General features: G+C 42.2%; 1 protein-coding gene across 1 annotated transcript; it reads right to left on the minus strand.

Moving 5' to 3' along the window:
• Positions 1-5086: 5086 nt before the first annotated feature.
• On the minus strand, positions 5087-12597 carry zfand5a (zinc finger, AN1-type domain 5a). Its single transcript, XM_022202665.2, has 6 exons — positions 12340-12597; positions 8784-8945; positions 8006-8108; positions 7812-7897; positions 7214-7342; positions 5087-7086 (listed from the first exon to the last, which is right to left on the minus strand). Exons 2-6 carry the CDS (start codon positions 8941-8943, stop codon positions 6938-6940), a joined length of 627 nt encoding a protein of 208 aa, XP_022058357.1. The 5' UTR covers positions 8944-8945; positions 12340-12597; the 3' UTR covers positions 5087-6937.
• Positions 12598-17285: the final 4688 nt, after the last annotated feature.

A 17285-nucleotide genomic window follows, 5' to 3' on the forward strand; every position in this document is an offset into this window, starting at 1 on the left:
CTTAATGATTTTGGCCAAATTGGGCGTCTTGTGCCTGCAGAGCCAAGTCTTGGTTTCTGCATTTGTCTTTTCTGAGGAAGCAGCTTTAAGTTCACTGAAAGAGAGAAAGACAGATAATCATAGATAGCTTCAAGGTGCAAAACAGAAGGATAAAAACACATAGATCCTTTTACTTCACATCGCCAGGTGACATGCTGGATACTTACAGTGAGCTGCATGTTTGGGCACCGCACTCTACATACCAAAAATCAGCAGAAGCTTCACATGTTTTCTTGAGTCGGTGGAATTATTCAGGGACAGTGAGGCACCAGTCACAATTATGGATTTCTTTGTTTGGCACAGCAAAGGATGCAAACCAGCACAAAACACAACATGGTCTCAGGAATAAAGTTTGACATCTTCAGGGTAACTTCACTCTGGAGAGTGAAGATTTTCGCAGGCTTGCCTGGAACTTTGACCCACTTGGAGACCCCAGGGTGTCAACAAGCCCCGACAATGTCATGATGATGTCATGTTGATACTTTTTGGGTGTGGACGTGTGTGGGTGTGTGAGTCTGTGCATGTGTGTGTGTGTGCTTGCGTGAGTGTGTGCATGTGAATGACTGTCTATATGTAGGGAGGGTGGGAGAGTTAGGATTTTTTATTTTTATTTCTATTTTTAATTGTATTTATTTATTGTCTTCTTTGTTTTTAATTGCTTGTGGAGCACTTTGTGATGTTCTTGCATGAATAGTGCTACACAAATAAATAAAGTTTGAGTTTGAGTTCAATGTTGGGAAAAGCATGTACAAGACATGTAAATGATTAATCCATTGGTGATGATATAATGCTTCTGGCTAAATCCAGCTTTCTAGTTGATTCATATATGGACAGAATAAGTAATGAAGATGTTTTTTAATAACTGAACACAAATTATACACTACCGAACAAAATTAGGCAATGGCAAGCAACATTTTTTTTTTGACACATCCTGGAAAGACACCCTGGAATATATTGTCACTACTGGAAAAATTGATATGAAGAGAGGCCAAGGCAGACAGAGAATGAAAATGATAGATGGACTGACATCATGGCCTCACATGGAACGAGCAACAGCCACAATTCAGAGAGCAAAAGATCAGATTAGATGGAGAGAAATGATCACCTGCGCTGAGTCACATGGCACTTGATTGATTGATTGATTGATTGATTGATTGATTGACTGAGATAGGAAATGATTGAGCTAAATTTAGCTGTACTGTGAATGTTTGTTTGATTATCCCAACCACAGTCTTTGTGATGACATATCCCCTCAAAACAAAATATGATTTTATACTCAGTTCTTCCAGTTTTTTAGGTTTGACTCACAGGTTCTTCTGAGTGTACTATCATCCCACATAACCAGTGTTGGAGGAAACACATTGCATACATTGTGATCACATTACACACACCTGTAACACATTGCCTTACAGTTTCTCAATTCAGTAATAACATTGCAGTCACAAATCACTTTGACTTTTATTTTGAAGCAGGCTAGCCTATCATCAGTGTGACTTCGCTTCTGTGATTCTTTGGGCTGCTTTTCACCGACTTTGCTGTTGGTTCTGAAGAAATACTTCATTCAAGAACATAAAAAGAAGAATCTTGTGTATGTCCTGATTATTAAGCTAGGGATTTGTACTAATATGTGGGCATAGGCAAGGTTTAATGTTATAGTGCTATCTAGGAATTATGTGACATGCATCTCAGGCAATGTTGTGGAGTAAGGCAAAAGTAAAACAAGAAAAGCACTGAGAGAGCACAGTACTCCGTCAAGGCGGTTCATTCCCCCATATGGCATTGTCAGAAATGCAGCATTTGTTTATTAGTTATTGATGATCAGAAATCACGGCACCATAGAATGTGGCCATTTGATATAGATGTACCCACAAACAAAATGACCTTGCGCTGAGCACAGGCGTGTGTTATGCATGTGTACGTTATGTATGGAATTGCGTGACCTAAATATGTAGTGGGAAGCAGGAATTGATGGGACTCGGAAACACCTCCACAATTTAATCAGTTGGTCCCAGGCGTGAACTAACCGTGACGTCACCCGTTGGTTTCAACGCTGAGAAAATGAAGCCCGGATTTTGCTATTTCCTGGTCGCCATTTTGGATTTTTTGGAGGCAGTGACATAAAAAGCGTCATCAAACAGGCTGGACCGGACAGCAACTTGGGGCAGGACCAGTCTATGGGCGGGCCAGACTGAAGCCAGACTGCTGAAAGCCTCGCCCTAAAGGATCAGTCAATCATTCCAGACAAGACTGTCTATCAAGTATAGCCACGCCCCCTGGCTCTGCCAACTTTAACGATTTATTTAAAATTCAGTATTGATTTATTTTAAGATCGACCACCTGATCTCTTATTTTGACCATGAAAACTAACGGGAAAAAATCCTGAGCTGTAGAAAATCAGTCTATCAAATTTTATTTTTTCGGGTGATGAATTGGGGTCTATGGAGCAAAAGCTTTTTGGAGCCAACCCTAGCGGACGACGTGATATTGCAAGTGTTTGACACTTCCGGGTGGGCTTCATTTTTGGAGCCAGATGCTACGTCCATCTTTATATACAGTCTATGGTTGGTCCTTGTATCATTTCCAACAGATAAGTCCCAGTAAGTTCACAACAGTCCATTTGTAGTACAATCGCAATCATGTGATCGTCAGCAGGCAGCTGACGTAGTGTTTGCTTGTTGTCATGGTTACACTGACACCATGCTGCTATCTCGCAATGATACAGAAATCTTAAACAAATCCATGTATCCAAACTATAAGCCGCATCACTGTCAAAATCTAATCACTTAGTTCTAGTGTCATTTCTGACCCTCCCTGAAAATTTCATCCTAATCCGTTAGTCTGTTTTTGAGTAACATTTCGCACAGACAAAAAAACAGACGGCCAGACAAACATAAGCTGATCACTCCGTGTACAACATAACTCTGTCATGTTCCTTGGCAGAATAAACAGTGTAATAAATTACTTTCCATGCCAAGTAAATAAGCAAAAAACAATGCTTTACTAAGTAAAAGTAACACAAAACACATCACCTTTTCAAATACAAACCCCAACAAATCACATGACATAACATTTTGTTAGCAACCTTCCAAATTCTGATTAAAATTTCTTCAAAAAAATAGAAACAAATATACTGTAAAACACATTTTACATACATTTGAATCTACATGTTTGTGGAGCTTCTCTTTGTGTCTTAATACACTTTTTTTCACACTCTGCAGTTCTCTCTGGCATATCTGACCTACCTACTATCTGATGTAAAATATATTCACAGTAAAAAAAGGGAAAGTGATAGACACCTCCCTCCCCATTAATGTATGCATCTGTGCTGAATATGTACATACATGATCGTAGTATGATGTGCAAAAGGCTCCATGATTCACTTGGACATGGTTGGTTGTAGCCCTGTGACAGACTGGCGACCTGTCCAGGGTGTCCCCTGCCTTCGCCCGAGTCAGCTGAGATAGGCTCCAGCACCCCCCAGACCCTAGTGAGGATAACGCTGTGTATAGAGAATGGATGGATGGATGGTTGCTTTGTAAATATAAATGGCTGCACTTTCACAGTTTCACACCCAGATGGCAGCATTGAGAGTTTAGTGTCTGACTCAGGGCCTTCATGGAGTGAAGGAGCTGGTAACCATAGATATGCTGGTAACCATCAAACCATCAACTCTGTGTTCAGCTGAACACCCCTTATCACTCCTGAGTCACGGACATGCTGCTCACTGTGGATGTCAATATTCACCATGTATGGATGTGAAAAGTATTCCACATAAGTGTGCATTCTGTGTGTGAAAGTGAAAGAACTGTTTCAACTGTAGCTCTTTCTGACTGAGCATGAAATGTACAAAGTCATGACACTGAGACAGGAGCACATCAAAACAAGAATAGGAAGCTGCAGTTAATGTGGGTGTGACTGTCTTCTTGTGAGAGAAGTCTGTGTTTAGTATTTACTCTCTGTGGCCTCATCTAACTTCCAAGCCCTTTGCACATCTGGCATAAACATCTGTCGTTTTCCGCACGTCAGAACCTCGGATGTCTTGCAAACTAAACTACTGAGCCAGCTTTTTAACCTCGGTCACGCCCAATGACAGGCAGACAGGGAGAGGGTGACACAGATAAATGAGCTGCACACATCAGTGGAACAAATTATAGGTTAACGTTCATGGGGGGGCAGAGAGAGATTACTGACGCTGGAGTGTCTGTGCGCTCAAATCTTTTGCACATGTGGCACACTGATTAAAACAGTGATTTAGGAGGCCTGCAGTTGTTCCAGGTCATATTTGGAGTCCTCTTCTCATCTGCCACTGTGCTCTTCTGTCCCCTCCAGATCAAAGGACGTGCAGACATGTGGTCAGCAGTAAGGAGGACGGTGTGGTCGGTGATTAATTTGCTGTATCATTTTGATTTGGACAGCTCAGGAAGCACCCTGAGTTTGCACACTCAACGGATCTTTTTTAGTCAGTGTGCCTCAATGGAAATCTGTCCATTGTACTTCACACTTGCGTCCGGACAATGCAGTCTTTGTAGCTTTCTGTCACAGGAACACCACATGAGCACACCTCAGCTGTCCGAGCAGTTGTTGCCATGACGGCATCTGCGGGCACACACAGCTCCACAACAGGAGCGCAAGACAACACATTGTCTGAGGAGCGTCCTGCATGTACGGCGTTAGCCTAGATAGAGTGGAACGGAATCACTTTCTTCCAGAGTGCAGGGATTAATGCTTCCTGTGTGACCCAGACAAGGTTTGAATAAGTGTCTCTTCAGTGAGGTCTGCAGTCTGAGGTCAGGTTAGCCGAGGTAAGGTATTACAAGAGCTTCTTCCATCTGTGCTATTCCTGTCCTGACTGAAATTCGTCTGACCATGTTCACTCATAACCAGCTTGTATTTACAGGTAGAAAAAAAAATGAAAGTTGAATCCTTTTTAAGCCTCTCTGTCAATTTCTTCCACACAAGAAACCTTAAAACAATGTTAACACTGAAAACAAACACAATGAAACTCTGAAACAGTGAACTGTGCAAAGTAACACACAAAAAGACTTGGTAATGTCTCTCTGTACAGTTTTATTTACATGATACTATTCTGTCGTAATGCTGGATAGCAAGATTATATGTAATACATAAATATCAACACAGTTTGTTGTTTTTTCATTTTTTGTACAAATTTGCATATAACTAAGAATCAGAAAGGAAAAACTCAAACGGATACATACAGTTATCTCTTAAATGAAAAACACATCCTTACGGGGGAGAAAAAAGGGCGGGGGAGTAACACAAGTCACAAACATACATGAGTTTCAATGTGTCAGGCAGCCATGAAAACACACTGTTGCACAGGTATGTGCTCATGCACGCACACAAATATACACACACACACACACACACACACACGCACGCACACACTTCTCTACGGTGCTCTATAGCAGACACACAGACCGATAGCTGTTAGACAGATGAGAAGTTACATCTAATCTTGGTATCTATTATTTTTCATAAATCTAGCTCTGGCATGCTACTGTAGTTTTGTAAACATGTGCTGATAAACCGGGTAGCTCCACAGTCAAAAGGGTTGAGGGGGGGAAATAACACACCCACACACCAACATACACACACGCTGTGCTCACATAAATCTTCTGTTAGCGCATAAAAAGAAAAGAAAAACAAAAAACATCATGATTCACATACCCTAATTCCACAAATGCACTGAATACATGCGCTAACATCAGTACAACGGAAAAGAAAAAAAAAAAAGCTAATAAAACATAACAGATAATTGTCTCTCAGCAAAATAAAATGTTTGAAACCCTAAGTTGAGTGATATTTCTGAAACACTAATGCAGATGAAAAGTAACTCATGCATTTATCCCATTCATTCATGCCCCTACAATATGGTAGCCTAAATTCACCCAGCAGGCCCGCCAGGAAAGGGTGCCATCCTTCCTCTCAGGCCACACAATGGTACACAAAGCCCTGCACCAGGCGTCTGTGATTACAATCTGAACTCGAACCAGTTGGGGGAACTCCTGTACTCGTCATGTCCATTGAAAGGGGTTAGATTCAGTGAAACGTGGAGTAATTTGTTTGTCCCTGTCTAGCGAGATACCTCCAGGTACAACGGAAACTGCCTCATCGCAATCGGACTGATCAAAGTCAACACTGGCATGCTGATCGGAGGGTCACTGAGGCCGACTATCATGATGATCCACTGTTCTGCTGGGGTCAAAGCTGATGATAAACAAAGGAAAAGGTAAGACAATGTAGCTTAACACAGCAGCTGTGAGGTAGGTAAAGCTAGGAAAGACAAAGTAACAAATCCCCTTGTGCACGGTGGGAGACGCTGGCTGACTCCAGTACCAACGGAGCACAGAACAACAAGTTCAAAGGTGGAAGGTTGTATGGACTGTTTCTGTGTAGTCCGAATGCTTTGAGGGATCTGCCAGTGTCTGACACTTGACAGGATCCAATAGAAATGGCGGTCTACTGTTTGGCACAAAATGGCGCCTGGTATGGGTGAGAGGAGCACAGCATATCCTGGACATTTAGCCTGGCCTGCTCTTAACAAGACGGTACATACTCTTAGAAAAAGAAAGGACTGAACAGTGGCAAAGTCACACCACAGAAAATAGGATCAAACAAACTAACGAATTAATCAAAAATAAAAATAAAAGGAGAAAAGTGATCATTCATGCATCGCCCTCAGACAGGATCTTTAACATTTTTTTCTTCTTTTTTCCCCATTATTTTCTTGAGGTTGTAATTTTGTAAATCAAGTCCTTTCGATCCTCACTTAGCCACTCATGCCAGTGCTCATCTCAAAGGTTCACACTCATACTCCAGTCTTTGTTGAAGGTGTTTCATTTTTGCCGCTGCTGCTGCTGCTGCTGTTCCGTCAAATTTATATTCTCTGGATCTTGTCAGCCACCACCACGGGGTTTTCTTTACGGATCTTGGCGGCAGCCTCGGCCTTGTAATCATAGGGACAGTTGTGCTTGTCAGAGTACCGGTGGATGCCGCAGAACAGGTTGCCACAGCGACAGTCAAACCCTGGAAGCACAAAAGTCAAACGGTCAAAGCTTGAACATCCGTGATCAGCAAAACAATTGTGACAATCTGAATGACTTAAAAGAACATAAGTGTTGCATCAGATGACCCTTAATGCCCCCCTGCTCACCTGTAAGGCCCACCCTTTTGCGGCACATGAAGCACCTATTCTTCTTGGGTTTGGGGGTGTCACCTTTGCCTTCTTCACTGCTGGAAGAAGCTACAGGAGTAGGGCTAGAAGCAGCAGGCTGGTTTACAACTATATGCAAAGAAAGAAAACAGGAGAAAAAAATGACTTTTAATCATCCCTGTAATCTACAAGAGCAGCAAATGATGATCTTTGTTCAACACAGCGGTTTCCAAAATGGTGTATTTTTGTCCTCAATGATAGTAATTAGTAGGTTCCTTATCTCAAAATTGCTTCTCTTGTTCTGTGCAGAAAATAGTGCACTACTCTGAGAAAGCCTCTGGCAGGCTGCGTCAAATCTCAGAATGCCCTTTGGTGTAGAAGTATTTTTAAACAGGTTTATTTTTAGGCACTGTCTTTCTTGGAGAGCGTAAGTAAAACCAACAGTTGAGCTTAAGATATGCAGCTAAGCATCAAAAATAAACTGTTCCTACAAAGCCATGTTTGTCTTAAAGTGTCAGTGCTTGAGCCGTCAGCTGTGTGTGTGGAGAAGTGTCTACCAGGCTGTCTGCTACGAAAAAGCTATTTCTGTATGTTTTACCAGGCTCTAGGGGTTCAGGCTTATCCTCTCTCGAGATGCTCATCTCTGTCATTTGTTGAGTCACAGGAAGGGATCCTTGAACGGTTCTGCAGATTGAATTTGGGGGACAGCAGTCAGTCAACGGTTCCACACATTTTCCAATTTAAGGAAAGCTCACCAGCTATCTAAAACAGTCAATCACAGCCAATACTGACCTAGACATGTCTGGTGAAGAGGCAGGGGAGGCTTCAACCTTTGCTAGACTGGCTTCTAGTCTCTGGATGGCTGAGGCCTCTGAGGTAGGACTAGAAGTTGAGCCTGGTTAAGAACAGAGATAATATAATTAGACAAATAGAAAACATCTGAGATCAATTTAAAAAAATTGAAATGTATAAACAATTTTAGGTGAATTCTGAGAAAAACATGCATTCAAAAAATATTTTTGCAATCACTGCACTATATCAATGCTTAATTTAAAAAAATTACAAATTTATGCCATCTACACCAGAAGAAAAATTTACAATCTCCTGAAAATGTAGAAGAATCAGGGCTTCTCAAAAGTACTCAAGACAAAGTTCCCTCTCTTTTATAATGTATTTTTCTTTGAGAAACAAGTTCTAACATATCGAACTGAGAGAAACCTCGATGTTAGATCTTAGAAACGCCTAAAAGGAGTGAACAGCCCCCAACCTTGAACACTGTGATGAAGAAAGCAGCTGCCTTTCATTACCCAGAGTGGAAAAAAATGAGGGGTGGTGGGGCTGGGAAAATACAGGCTAAATACCAATTGGCCTAGAACTGGCTCCATTTCAAAAATAATGCCTAAAATTCCCAGAGTCACTCCTTACCTTATTATCATATTAGCTGTAATTCTATAGGCTGAGGTACACTTTATTTGTTTACACCAAAAACTCAGGGCTGCTGTAATCAGTCTGAATTGCATTAACGTCTACAAGAAGCAGGCAGAAATCTAATTTTTGTGTGCCGTCTTACCCATTGGGCTGAGGGGGCTCATGCGGTCGCTGCTCTGCTGCCGTGTCAGGTGTTCCTTATAGCATACAGAGCACATACCATTGGTTCTTGGGTTGCCATAGAAACCGCAGCCCGTGGCACAAAGCATGGGCACCGGGCTCTGGTTCGTCTCTTGAGCCATTGCTAACAGAATGAGAGAGAGAGAGTGAGAATGCTTATTAGACCGACAGACATGCAGAGAAAGAAAACATTTTTCTGCATGAACAATGCGAAACATACATGAAATGAACCGAAATGTTTTTTCCACTATACGTTTAAGTTGATGGCTGCTCTCCCGCCACTCTGGTTCCAGAGAAACTGGTCGCAGTATCAACAACAAAGCCGACAGATGAGAGTCATATTATGAAAATCAGAGAACAACACGTCAGGCTGCTTTGACTTGCCCTTTAGCCTGAATACAGTAATGAATGCTGCTCCACAATAAGTACAGAGAACAAACAACACTCACAGTGCTCTGTTCAGTACCTTTGGCAGAAGCTGGGCTCTTTTCTGTCCCACAGCTTTGTGCGCTGTTGTGAACCCCCTTCCCACCCTCCATCTCTTTCATCCCTTCACCCCTTGTGGCATCTCAAAGAACAGCTGATTTAGCCATTCCCAACATTTAACACGTCTTTTAGTTTCATATCAGTATGAAAAAACACTCCATTTTTCTCATCAGCTGTTCCTCCTAATCATTTTATCATAACTAAAATGCAGTTGTGTTGTGTGAATGAATGTGAACAATGTGACTATTCACAAAAAATTAATATTCTCTCATATGATAATGCACCACTTCCATCAAGACAAAAAACAAAGCTCTGACTCACTAACAGTATGTTAGCCACAATGGAACACACATAACTCATCAGGAAAAACAATACTTAACAGAAACAAGATAATAAACAAAGATCAACAAAGTAGGTCAGCACTTTCAGTAAGTATTCTCCCACCTTGTCGATCTTGCCACACAAGGCATTTCAAAACTTCCAGAGTCATTTCTCATCACACAAACGCCCAGAAAACAAGTGTGTATGTGCGTAACTTGGCAAAACACACTGCCTATGACGTTGTCGGCTGCCTCTGCTGTGATACAATACAGCAGGAAGTTGTGTAATTTGAGACACTGACTTTGAGGCAGCAGATCAAAAACACGTCGATGAATGAACAAACAGGCACACAGGAAGGCCTAGATTAGTCAGGTAAGAAGCGTCCCGCCTGTCAGTCCTGCCCTGGCCGTTTTACAAATCATCTGATCACCTCCGACACCCCCACACCAGGACTACCGTTGTAGACGGTAACAGCATCATATTTCCCCCGTAAACAACCTTTGGCCCTTCTCTGCTGCAACATGGCAGCTGCTTGCTAGCGTTGGCGTGAAGCTCGTCTGTATTCTGGTCACGGACACAAACAGGAGAGACGAGCTTAATGTTCTAGGAGAGGCTGGCAGTTGTTTCAGAACGTCCTGTCAGTTCGCTTGAGGTGTACGAACCAAGTGCCATTAAATCTCGAGCTAACCTCCCACCCCTCCTTCCTCCATTTCTCTACCCCTGCATGCTATCACCGCTGTGTCAACAAAGGGTTTCCTTGGAAAAGCCCACAAAGACCTTCTCTCCCCGTTTGTGTCACGTGTTCAGCTGCTGACTGCTGAAAAATACCAGACAAGTACACCGAGCAAACCGCTGGCAACTACTGTGTAGCACAAAAGGAATTTTTCTTAACATGTGATCATCAGTATCATCCTCTTTAAATCCAACATGACCATTTTAACATGTAGGCAGCACGGATTGCAGAATTTGAGGTACGCATTGAGCATTAGACAGAGGTCCTCACAGGGAGGACATTGATCTAAATCACACCTGACAACAAAAGCAACATGAATAAAGAACATGGCAAGGCTCGAGGCCAACACATCAACCATGACTGTTAACTTTGTGACACAAAGGAACAATGGACAGTGTGGTTCAGCTGTCACATTTGGGCCCTGCTGCCATACAAACAGCAGGCATGCTTCACTAATATTTACCAAGCTCTATTACTAACACAGATAAGGTAAAAAACACTCAGGTTACAAACATTTAACCTGGCCAGACTGCAACATGCAATAATTACACTGCACATTTGGCACATTTTAAATGTTTACAATCAAAGGAGGTCTTAAAGAGGACAAAAAGAAAGCTTGCTTCTTATGAAAGATAAATTGTTTATATCACCAGCTGGAGGTCATCATTATCTAACCTCTTTGACTAATCAATAACTAACAAAAGAAAATGCCTGAATCTTATTCCTGGCATTGCTACAAAGCTGAAATGTCCTAAATATGACATCTATAAAGCGTGTTATGCATCGTAAGCTACATCTGACAGGGCAAGTCAGGGGGTTTCCAGCATAGGCAAGCTTATCAGTCACGATCATTCACCACAACTTGTTTTCACGAACATCCTACCCCTCACAGCAATAAAATGTGACCTTATATGAAACAGTGCCCCTTGATCTCCATGCTATGGCCAGCTGAGCCTCTATAGATAGACATATGTGAGATAATCTCTGGCAAACAAAAGGGGAAGACTGTGCTTCTGTATCAGCCGCAAGCTTAGCTCATATTTCAGGCCCTGCTTGGCTGAAAACTCCTGAGTCACACTGAAGGGCAGAACAGAGAGAAAAAAAAACACTGTTGTTTTGTTACAAGCAGTGAATTATTTCCTTTAAAAGCGGACACCGTGTTGAAATAAGCACCAGGAGCAGACAGGAAGGCAACAGCAGTGATGTTTTCTGAAATAACCCACAGTCTAGACAGTGTGGTCTCTGCTCCCTTTGTTTCTTCTTTCTTCCTTTGTCTGCAATCTCCCTGCTTCCTGATTAGACATCGTTTGTAGCTCGCCTTCATCGCTGCATTTGTACTAATAACCATTTTCTACGTGTTTTCAACGAAGCAATGTGAACAACCACGATTATATAATCACACTTAAGTACTTAGAAACGACTTGGTGGTGCCACATAGTTCTCCACATCGACCAAACCTCGGCTTATCCGAAGCAGAAACTACCAGGCAAAGCAGTGCTGGCACTTCATTTAATATTTAAGCAAAAGCTCTGTAGTAATTCAGGAGTAACTCTCTCGCTCTACTTGCCTATTCGGCTTATGAATTTTCCATTTCTAGACACGAATTAGCTGGCTTTACTTCCCCATCCCCCAGCTCGGGACAAACAGAAAAACAGCAGCAGCACTAGCTAGCTCCCTCCCTTGTTTTTTCCCTGAATCAGGCGAGAGTCACGTTCGAGCACTTGTGATATTTCCAGTCAGGAGGAGGACATGTTGGTGACAACTTCAACCAGCGAAAGGAGAAGGAAAAACAGCTTGTTTACCACACAAACCCATCACGCACACACCACCTGACCTTTCAGTCCACCGACAAAGGTCGCCATGACCGACCATCACCTCACTTACACCTTTTCGTTGTTTACCTCGACAAGCTGAGCTCACTTCAAAATTCATCCGCGTTGTTAACAAGAAAAAAGAAGCAATAATCCGAGATTATCACCTGCTAAAAATCGATGAAGTTTCTCGCGAGACGACGACGGAGGTAAAAGTGGCCGTTGGTGCGGGCTGAAGGAAAATGTCGCGGCTCGAGGTGCTGCCGGGGGTCCTGCTTTCGGTCTACCTGCGCCTGGGTGTCGTCGTCCTCCGTGTCAGACAGGTTTAGACGGGTTTAATGCTCCCTTCCTTCGGCCTCGAGCCTTCCTTCCTCTCTCTCGCCGTCTCTCGGTCCTTCTGGATGGATGTTTGTTTCCTTCTTTAGTAAGAGGAGTGGCGGATGATGTCACGGGTTCTACAACGTGTCGCCATTGGCTGCGCGCGGAGCCCCCGAGCGCTGTGTACAGTCTCAGTCCAGGCAGGCGGGGGGGCTGCGCATGCGCTGAGTTAGGATTGCGTTATTACACATCTATTCGTCATCCTCCTACAAGGACACGAATCTTTTTTTATTGAGTAATCCAGCGAAATGAAAGGATGAATGAATAATGGTGCTGACATGACTGAAGTAATTTTTTTTAAAAAGAGAGAAACATATGATTAACAGGAAATGCCCCCCTTTTGTGAGAGAGAAAGAGCACTATTCTGTTGATAAAGCAGCCTCGCCCCTCCTGCCACCCATATGATTAGTTCTGTCAGGGGAACAACACCAGAGCAGATTTACAACTTGAAAAATATAGAGGTTGTTTGTTATGGAGAGCTCTGGGTGACAGTAGGCTGCCCACCCTCACTCACTCTCTTTCTATCTCTCTCTCTCTCTCTCTCTCTCTCTCTCTCACACACACACACACACACACACACACACACACACACACACACACACACAAGTAGACACAAGAGAGTGTAAACATGTTTTGCAGGAGGTAACAAGTGGTACCACGAAATTTGGTTCCAAAGTCACACCAACTAATTCCAGAGTCAGAATCACAGATAGCAGCAGTCGTAGTTTTGTAGATACATATAATAATAATAATAATATATCAAACCTTGGTTTTGCTGTATGAGCCTAGAGGTGTTTGGGTACTGCAGCTTAAAAAGACAGGTTTTGCTCTCCTTTCTCATTTTAAAGCTGTGACAAACTGAAATTCCATCCTCACAAACATTAGAGACTTTGTAGTTTTCAAAACCAGTCTGGCGCTTTGGTTGAAATCAGCACAAAAGTATCAACATCAGTTACTGCCTTTTATTTATCGCATTTCCTGATTCAGTTTACTATCTCACACTAATGGATTTTTACATGCTGTATTGTTTTTTGTAGAGTACTCGATGTTCTGTGATTGTTTTTTGTTTACCTACCCAGAAACATCAGACACACACATTAAGCAGGGGTCAAACATTTAATTATCTGGTAAAATTTCACGTATCAATTTGTGCATTTTCAATTTATCTTGAAAATATTTTCATTTATATAAAGGAAAACACAAGATTCAGACACAATGAGTATTTTCTACAGCAGTTTTTCAAAATGAATGTTCCAAATTTTAAGAGAGGAGTGTTGCTTGCATCAATCCTGAAATCTACATTTGTTAGTATCAATACTTTAGGTGTGTCTACCAGCCTCTACTGAGGACCCTTGTTTGCATAATAGGCCTTAATCATCATAACTACAAGTCCAAAACGTAGCCCTTCCCCTAAACTCAACCTAAACATAATTCTGACTCTAATCCCAAATCAAAAACTTAATCCTCCTATGGCTCTTTTAAGATCTGATCAAAATGAGGCCAGAATGTCTTCACACTGGAAAAATGCCCTCAATCCAAGGGTCTATAGTTCAGTATGGTCCTCAGAAAGATAGATGTACAAGAGCAAACACACATCAACATGCTTGTGCCGATGTAGGGAGTGCAAACATGTCTTGTGGGAGGTCACAAAAAGATAAGAGCTGAGTAGCCCCGAGAGATCAAGATATTTTCAGAAAACACATCTGTTCGAAAATGGTTGTGAAATTGGTCAACGCTGTGACTATTTTCAGCTGGTAAACAGGGTTGTAGCCACTCCTGAGGGCAGTTAGGTTGAGTCCTCAGCATTGTTTCAACATCTTGAACAATCAGAGGTTTTAAATAACAGTTTTGGTTACAAACGACAAAAGACGGAGTCAAAATTCTTATTTGTAGCATTTAAATCAGTATTTAGTCAGTCTTTACAATGGCTCTAATGTTAAAAATATTTACTGTGAAACCCAGATCACGATACAAAGCTTTTTTCTTTAGGAAGTTTAGCTTCAAAAGATATCTACTGGCTCTATTGTTGTGAAATTTAAAAACGTGTGCTTTGCACTGGCTTTCAGTGTGTCATGTGCACTGTATAGTTTGCCCTGAAGTTCAACAAGTCTCAATAAAATCCTCCTCTTTGTCAGAGTCTTGTAACACATCAACAGGCCCAACAGGCCACGCTGAGCAGAAAACAAACACTCGAAGTAGAGCGTGCGTATGAAGGAACATGTTGTCAAGTATCAGTGAGGGGATTCATGGAAACCTAGAAGGCCAGGACAGTCTGGAAGTCACAGGCGAGTTTTGCTCAGTCTGTTTGATCCAGTTCAAACCGGAATTCAGGGGAAACTGGAAATAGGTGTAGCTAAGTGAAAGTAAAAGTGGGTGCTGCTGCTGCGGGTCTTCACCTAAGTTTTCGAGGGGAAACCTCTCTCTCTCTCTCTCTCTCTCTCTTTCTCTCTCTCTCTCTCTCTCTCTCTCTCTCTCTCTCTCTCGTGCACACACACACACACACACACACACACACACACACACACACACACACACACACACACACACGCAGTGGTTTACTTACACTGACAACATTGGTGTCATCGTTAGTTGAACATATACACAAATGAACAAACTTGTTGATGTGGGTCTATTTATGTTAACAGCCTGAAAGTACGGTTTGAATTACACAGTGGCTTCTTTTGTTTTCTGACTAACATGTCTTCTTTTAGCCCTAGCATATTGTGCTGAATTCATTAAATTATTTTTATTTTATGGTGTTGTATGGTGTATTTTCAGGGGAAAAGAAAACTGAAATATTTTTTCTCTTCACTTGCAAAGCTTGACCCAGAACTGATCATTGATCAAAAGCATGAGTCAGGGATTATTTTCTGGACAAAAAGTCATTTAGAAGAGAATTACAATCACCATAAACACCTGAAAAAATTCATGCCAATACTTGTCTGTCTTGTTATTTTCATGCTAGTCAGTGTCACCTGATGCTGATGTTATCTTTTCTTTCAGGGATTTCAGCAAGTCAAGCTTTGATGATACTGATTTCCTTTACGGTTTACACCAAGTGCAGAAGAGCAGAGTCTGTAAAACCAGGGAAAGTTATCAAATGACAGCAGATGTGTGAATACTGACTGAACGCCTAAGAGTCATAATGGAGATCTTTATATACAAGACCAAATGTAAATTGTAGAAACTAAATCATGTTGCATTTTTACGCAGATCGTCTTTGTTGTATTATACACAGCGCTAGTACGGTTCCTCTATTGTACTGACATGAGCTCAAAAGCTTTTCATATGTGAGTAAAGAAAACACAGGGAGGGAGGAGGGGAGAAGGCAAGGAAACCTCGTCTGTGCTTTACACTAAGGTCTTTGTATGTGTGTTGTGCTAAACGCAGCCCTGTCCCGAGCAGAAAAGAAGGAGCATGTGTGTGTGAAATGTATATCTGTTTAGTATGTGAAGGTTCATGGGTTTCAGTGAGAGGAGGGGGCCAGCTGAGGAGAGAGTGGGAGGTGTTGAGTATTGAGTATCGTTACCCATCCCCCTCACTGTCAGAGCTCCGTTTCTGTGTATTTGTAGGTTGTAGGTGTATGTCAATTTCTGTTTTCCACAACCATGATGGATACACGTGAGAGGCTGGAAGAGGTAATGTTGTCATGACAACAGATGCCTACAATTTACAGCCATCTTTTTTTTGTCTGCTGTGTTTCAGTATGTTCGTGGGTGTGTGTGTGTTGGTGTGTGTGGAGGCTGTGAGGATTACTTATGTGAATCTAGAGCACCCTGTCTGTAGTTACTAGGCAGATACTGGCCCACCCTACACACACACACACACACACACACACACACACACACACACACACACACACACACACACACACACACACACACACACACACACACACACACACACACACACACACACACACACACACACAGAGGCACAGCTTGCCTGTGTCTGGCGTCGGTGTGGTGAGACACAGTTGATAAAGAGGCTAGTGGTGGAAATGGCAGCTTATCCATTTACATAAGCCGTGTGTGGGGCTTGATAAGCTCTGCAGTGAGGTTGACTAAAACCATTGCCACAAAACTTGATCCCTCACCCTGCTCTGTCTACATACAGCTTAACGTGCAGCCCCTATTAAAGGGCTAACCATATATGTCTGTGTGCTATCGTGGGTAAAAAGAAACACTTGTCTGCTTGAGTTTGAGAGATCAGGGACAGCTTTGTTCTGAATCTTTGGTATCTTCATTTGAATTTAGACTGTTGTTGATGTAATTGCTGAGGACAGAAAGAAAAGAGACAGAAAACACTGTGAGTGAGAAATAAATTCAGAGAGATACTAAAGAGGCATAAAGTAATGAAGAAAAAAAAAGAAAAATCCGATCCAATGAATGTGTTCTGTTGAGCAACTGCTGACCATTCAGGTCCTCTCTTGTGCTGCTACACAACTCCTCTGCACCTCCCATCAATGTGTTTCTTGTTATTTCTGACCAGGGAGGAGTCCCCCGCAACTTTCTCAGCACACACTCTGTCTAAACTCTCTCCTTCGGGCTCTCTTTTCTCTTCTTCGCACACACAAGCCTCCCTGTACAAGGGTATGTGGAAGATGGCTGGATGAACATATGTGTATGCACACGTGGTTCCTGTGAAAAGCTTTTAGGGAAAGCCGACAGAGAGGCGATGCATATAAAAATGTGTTCATGGTGCTGTAAAAACAATAGCTGTCCTGTAAATTTAC

This window comes from Acanthochromis polyacanthus, chromosome 7, assembly GCF_021347895.1.
Source record: "Acanthochromis polyacanthus isolate Apoly-LR-REF ecotype Palm Island chromosome 7, KAUST_Apoly_ChrSc, whole genome shotgun sequence".
In the NCBI taxonomy this organism is placed as follows: domain Eukaryota; kingdom Metazoa; phylum Chordata; class Actinopteri; family Pomacentridae; genus Acanthochromis; species Acanthochromis polyacanthus.